The 6525-nt window shown below is 41.7% G+C and overlaps 1 protein-coding gene across 1 annotated transcript; it reads right to left on the bottom strand.

The window, feature by feature from the left end:
• Nucleotides 1-272: 272 nt before the first annotated feature.
• On the bottom strand, nt 273-2342 carry LOC147641095 (7-deoxyloganetin glucosyltransferase-like). Its single transcript, XM_086809835.1, has 2 exons — nt 1628-2342; nt 273-1357 (listed from the first exon to the last, which is right to left on the bottom strand). The coding sequence occupies exons 1-2, from the start codon at nt 2277-2279 to the stop codon at nt 342-344; spliced, it is 1668 nt and encodes a 555-aa protein (XP_086665961.1). The 5' UTR covers nt 2280-2342; the 3' UTR covers nt 273-341.
• Nucleotides 2343-6525: the final 4183 nt, after the last annotated feature.

The following is a 6525-nucleotide window of genomic DNA, read 5'->3' as shown; positions in this document are numbered from 1 at the left end:
CACGCAATAACACCTAGGACACATGTTATATTGTGCACATTAAGCTGTGTTCTTTTTGAGAAGCCCTAGTTTGATATTTTTTTGGAATAAAAGATATTTATATTTATAAGATAAAAGCCACCATTTACAAAGGATCTCTTTTAGCACCTGCCACAACCATCTTACTCCCTAATCACATCCCAGTGCATTGATAATTGGGAGCTCTAGTTCGGTATTCTAGCATTAAGATCTTATTTTTAGGCACCGAGTATTGATCTCGTGAGACTTTCAAAGCATTCAAACTAGAAAGGTTGCATTAAACCAAAGACGCTATGATATTCTCAAAGGCTGAAGGCTATGAGCTACAAAATATTAGGATGTTGAGAGAAGTGGATATGCTTTGAAGCCGTGCAAATGTCATCCACAAAAGACTGCAGGTTCCAACTGGCACTCTTGATCACAGCATTTCTGGCTGAATCTCTGAGCTTGATTGCCCGTCCTCTCATCTCTTTGGCGTTGGGTCCTTCCATCAGCTCCCTCACGGCACTCTCAATATCTCCTCGCTTCGCTTTGTTATCTTCATCCCGTTGAAGTTGAAGCCCCACCTTCCATTCGTTACACACCAGCCAGCAGTTGGTGACTTGGTCCATCAGCCATGGCCACCCCAAAATGGGCACCCCAGCGCAAATGCTTTCGAGCGTGGAGTTCCATCCACAGTGCGAAAAGAAACCACCAACAGCACCATGCGATAATACGAGCGCTTGCGGTGCCCAACGGATGACTTTGCCTCTCTCTTTGGTTTCCTCTAAGAACCCTTGTGGCAATATTGCCTCCAGCTCTGCGTTTTTAACTTGGTCTGCAACTGCATCTTTTCGGATAGCCCAGAGAAAGCGTTGATGGCTTGCAGCGAGGCCCAATGCAAGCTCATGCACTTGCTCAAGAGAGGATTCGGTCACGCTACCAAATGCAACGTAGATAACAGATGTTGGTGGCTGCATGTCTAGCCATTGCATGCTCTCCTCTTCTTCTTCTTCCCATAAGCTTGCTCCTCCGGATGCAATTAAGCTCTTGTTGCCTTGAGTTGATTCAGCCGATTTATCTCCAAGAAAATCTAGGGGTAAGAGAGGGCCGACCATTCTTAGCTGGTGAGCCAAGGCCTTGCAAACCTCTGGCTCCAAGTCTTCGAAGGAGTTGCCGATCACACCAGCAGCCTCTCGAATGTGGCTGAAGCGGTAGTTCATCACTTCTCTGATCCAGTCGAGGGCTGGTTTGCCAAACGGACACTCGAAAGGCAAGTCTGCAGGGTGGAGGTGTATGTGGGACAAACCTGGTATACCTGTCACAAAGTCCATGGAAGGCCTTGGCCCCGATGCTTTTACTGCACAGTGCACACACACACACACGCAAGAGAAGCTTAGCTACTTACAAGTTACTACGGTACAGCCACATGAAACACTACTACGTAAGAATTATTTACACACTGCTCTGCCTATATATATATATGTACTATAGTTCCTATATATATATATATATGTACTGTAGTTGTACTCTTATAGACTATCTAGCACACATTGATCCAAGAGCTTCGTGGTAACAGTATGAGTACAGAGCGGTATTAAAGCAAGCGTACCATAACCAAAATACATACCGTTGGCCTCGAAAGGGTTGTAGCCAGATGAAATGATGGCGTCTATATGGGAGTATATGGAGAAGACGGAAGCGCACTGCGGAAAAAAGACAAACTCCGGGAGATGGGCTTTGAGCGACAGGTTGCGCGGCCAGCGCAGGAAGAAATCGCCGACTATGCAGGTCACCGGGTGCCCTTCTAGAGCCAGCGTGCGAAGGAGTTTTAACGCGGGTTCTACTAGGTTGTTGTCAATAGCATGCGAGAACTCCTTGGTCCAGCCCTGCCGGTTGAAGTCCGGTGGCAAGCCGTCTGGGATGTCCACCAGGCGCAGGTTGACGTCGCTTGGAAAGCGACCCTGCTGGGCTCTCAGCATCCGCGAGTGAATATGGTCGATGTTGAGGACGGTCACGCGCACGCCGAGGACGGCTAGCCTCTTGCCAAACTGCATGAAAGGGTTGATGTGCCCTTGAGCTGGGTAAGGCAGAAGCAATGCATGTGGATGCAGGGTTACACCACTTGGAGACGTCTTAGAGTGGGTTTTCGTCTGGTTTGTTGAGTCCGCAGAGAAAGCGGGTGCCATTGGGGGGAGACAACAGAGAGAGAGGGGGAGAGAGAGAGAGAGAGAGATGGCTTGCAGCTTCTTCACAGAGAGAGAGAGGGGGTCCGTGTTCATCAGAACCCATGAAATGATTACTATGCAAGGAATCAATCAGAACCCACGAAATGATTACTATGCGCGGTAGCGAATGAGTAATATATATATCGCTCTCGGTCGTTTACTTGGCAGGCACGCCTTCGTCTTACCTGTGTGTATTCAAGCAAAAGAGAATATATATATATTTGTATATGTATAGAGAGAGAGAGAGAGAAATGTTGATATATCGCTCTCGGTCGTTTACTTGGCAGGCACGCCTTCGTCTTACCTGTGTGTACTCAAGCAAAAGAGAATATATATATATTTGTATATGTATATATATATAGAGAGAGAGAGAGAGAGAGAAATGTTGATATATCGCTACTTGGCAGGCACGCCTTCTTCTTACCAATCTCTTTTGCTTGCGTGTACTCAAGCAAAAGAGAATATATATATATATATATATGTATATGTATATATATATAGAGAGAGAAATGTTGATATATATATATATATTACGTCATTCGCTACCGCACGATTCCTCTGAATGAAACACAAAGACTCTTGATTGGAGACAAACAATATAATAATATGCAGGACCTAAAGTGTGATCGTGAAACATGATTGGCGTCGAGACATTACAGAACCTTGGCTAAAACTTTTCAATGTAAATAAAAGTTAGAGAGCGTTTCATACTCAAAAGGCCCAAAATAATTAGCTGCTTAATAGGTGGACGCCCTGTTTAAGTTGGAAGGGCCTTCTTTTTGAGTGGTCCAATCCTTTTCACCACATGACTTTAGAAAAACACATCACCAATTAAATATGTGCCACTGTTTGTTTGACCATGGGATATTAAAATGATTCTTCACGTGAAGGTTATATCACTCATAGAAAGATCACATGCATTATTTTGTATGGTGATTATGATCAATGAAATATCTAAATTTAAAAACTTGATTTTATGTGATAGTTCCACATGTTATAGTTGTCACCAGAGCAGAATTTCACGTTGATTAATTCAACATTGTTCATTATAGCTTTAATTTTGTCTAGTTTGTATATTGCATATCGTTTATGGACTTAAGTGTTGAAAAAAAACTTAAACGAGCAAATTCTAATGTATTTAATCCCAAAGTACTAGTTTTACACATAGATTTAACCAAGTCACATGGTGGTTTAGTATTATGGCATCTAGTGACCTTTTACATTTTTTTATTTTATTTAGAAAATAGTCCACCAAACCCCTAGCAGCCCTACACCAGACAAGCTAATTCTTTAACTTTCTCTTTGGCAATGATGCTTACTATTTTCTTAGCAAGGTTACTTTTGGAGTGATGGATCACTTGAATTTCTTATTTCAAATTGCTAAAGATCTTTTTTGCTTTCTTGTATATACATATATTAGTATTTGATAATGTGCCCGATCCGTAAGGTCCTATGCATAACACTTTATGCATTATGTATAAGGCATTCAAACATGCACTACCATGGTTATAAGTGAATTTCAAGGTTGTGTTAATTCCATTAGATATAGACATTGATGAAGCAACACATATGGATTTATTACAAGATGGGATAGATTCATGATCTTGACATTGTTTCGCTTCTCAAAAAATTTTTGTTGCTTGAAACATGGCTCCAAGGGTTCTAATGGATGTTTTTCAAAAACCATAAATCATTTTCTATGTGTATGTGACATGTATAACTTAAATTCAGCATCGAAAAACTCTCTGGAGTTTTATGCAGCGAAAATAGTAGTGTAATCTCGCTGTTTTTTTTGTTGCACAATAGCAAAATCACAGTATAGCAGCAAAGTTTTGCTACTATAGGTGTTGTCAGAGCGAAAAAGCATTGCTATGAGCACTATTGAACAACGTAAATTTACTAGTATAGGTGCTGCTCAGCAGCGAAATTTCGATGTTGGATAGTGCTATTTTGCTACGAGGAAGCGAGAGGAATTCTCGACATCCCGACAAAATAAACACTATGTTAAAACGTTGCTATGCCCCCGACATGTTGTAGTGTGTGTGCTTGTAGGCGATGCTTCCTTTGCTTGCCTCTTATCCTTCTTCTTGATCTCTATCTCTCTTTCACTTTTTCTTGTCTCTTCTCCTTTTTCTTGATCTCTCTCTCTCTCTCTCTCTCTCTCTCTCTCTCTCACTTTTGCACAAACTAAGGCAAGAGGTAGAAGCCCTAATCCAAGTGGTTAGGGTGAAAGATAAAGAAACCTTCGTTGAGCCCAACAACGATTAGTAGCGCAACATGCACTGATTGTGTAAGCCACCCAAGTTGACCATGTGGCTGAGACAACATACAGGGTGCTGCACCAATTGCCCATGTGGCTGATAGTATAGAGGATACCAAACCATATGAATTCATATCCAAGGTAGATATAGGTGTTAGATTCTTAGACAAATTACTATAAATTGAGAGCAAGGAATTAGATGCAACCCAGGAAACCTTGGTGGACCTAGCTATGAACCTCATTTATGCTATTAGGTAGGAATAAATTAAGCAAGCTATCTCTACTTCCATAGATGAGGAAGAGAGACTTCTTATGGTCATGGAATATATTTAGTATATTGTAGAGAAAGAGAGGCTTAGACAGAGAATTACCATGTCCATGCGACTTCCCATGGGTTGGGACAAATAGTGCGCAAGGCCCTACCTTGAGTGAGATGAAGATACAATAAATAAACACCATCAATAAGCCCTATTGATCCCACACATGTGGTGACACTTGGCTACACGATGGATCAAGCCCCAACTGCTATTGTTCCTCAAGATTACACAAGATTCCAAGAATCTATTAGCACGAGCTTCACATTTTGAGACCGTAGAGAGGTACCCACTCAAAATGCTATTAGCATAACTCTAGACTATGGTATTGGGTACTACACCTCTCATAAATGACACCACCTGTGACCAACCATACAACATTGCCCATTAGTTTTACGCCCTTGATCACAACTATGGAAATGGTTGCATCAGTCCCTATGGCAATGGTTGCATCAGTTTGTATAACACATCCATATCATCTTCTAGGGCCACATAAGGAGGAATCTTCACCCAAAATCCTCGATTCCTTGCAGCTCCCTCTACTTTTCCAATGCAGCCTAGAGAAAGGGAAACATCCTCACAAATGTCTAGACAAGTGGTATTCTTGGCTCATATGTCAACGTACCTATGGGAATTTCTGTATGATCCTCCACCTATTAGACTCATATTACTCCCCTAGCATTCATGCCATTACGCCCACAGGTAGTACCGTGTGTACCACATGCTTCCCCTACTCTCTCAACTGATCTAGTAGCCTTTACACAAGCATTGGGGAGAGTAGTGGCCGAAAGTATAGGGTGAGTCATGAGAGATAATGGATGGATTAGCTCTATAAGGGATGCATAAATCATGAAGCTCATGTGCAAGTTCAATGGAGAGGGCGATCCTAGAAGACATATTAAGGTCTTCGATCAAAAGTTTGTGAGGCCTTAGGTGAAAGGAATGAGCTCGCAAGACTAACGCCTTTAGCCTTACACTAGATAGCAAGACTAGGGATTGGTATCAAACCCTAAGAGTTGAAGAACATCTAAACTTTACTAGTCTCTTAGACAATTAATCCTAAAGCAGTTTGTGCATGAGAGAGATTTGTGGAGTGTGGCTTCATAGTTACACAAAGTTGAGAGAGAAGAAGACAAGTCCGCGAGATATTTTATTAGTCATCTCAAGCTTTTAAACTCTCACTGTGCTCTACATGAGAACTTTTTATCCAATAATCAATGCTTGATCAATTCATCCATAGGATTAAACATGAAGATATCTATAATGGTTTGGTCATTAGAGGTATCACCACATGGGAGAACATCATAGCTAATGCCATCACACTTGAGGATAACCTGATGATGATAAGTGGAGTTAGAGATTCAGATTCTAAGTCTGTTATGTCAATAGCCAACAGTCGTAGCACCATGACTACAAAACCTATAGAGGTAATACCTCAGTAGAAATGACTCAGATTGACTTCTTAAAAACTCTCCAAGAGGAAGAGAAGGCTAGCGAATCTCCCAACAATGTGCACGTGTACCCAAGGAGAGAGCTTCATTGGTGTTCCATTTGTCATCAAGGACATACTACCAATAAATGTCCAATCTTGAGGGCTTGTTATAATGGTAACTGTGGATTTTATGAGTGCTATGGTCATGAAGGCCAAGATTGATGCAAACACGCCTATACGGGCTATTGCCAACATAATGAGACCATAGTTAGCCTTACTGGCATTGCCACAAAC

Source organism: Cibotium barometz, chromosome 2 (assembly GCF_041138505.1).
Source record: "Cibotium barometz isolate CiBa-2024 chromosome 2, ASM4113850v1, whole genome shotgun sequence".
In the NCBI taxonomy this organism is placed as follows: Eukaryota; Viridiplantae; Streptophyta; class Polypodiopsida; order Cyatheales; family Cibotiaceae; genus Cibotium; species Cibotium barometz.
The sequence above is the reverse complement of the archived record's forward strand: the minus strand, read 5'-3'. Positions and strand labels throughout refer to the sequence as shown.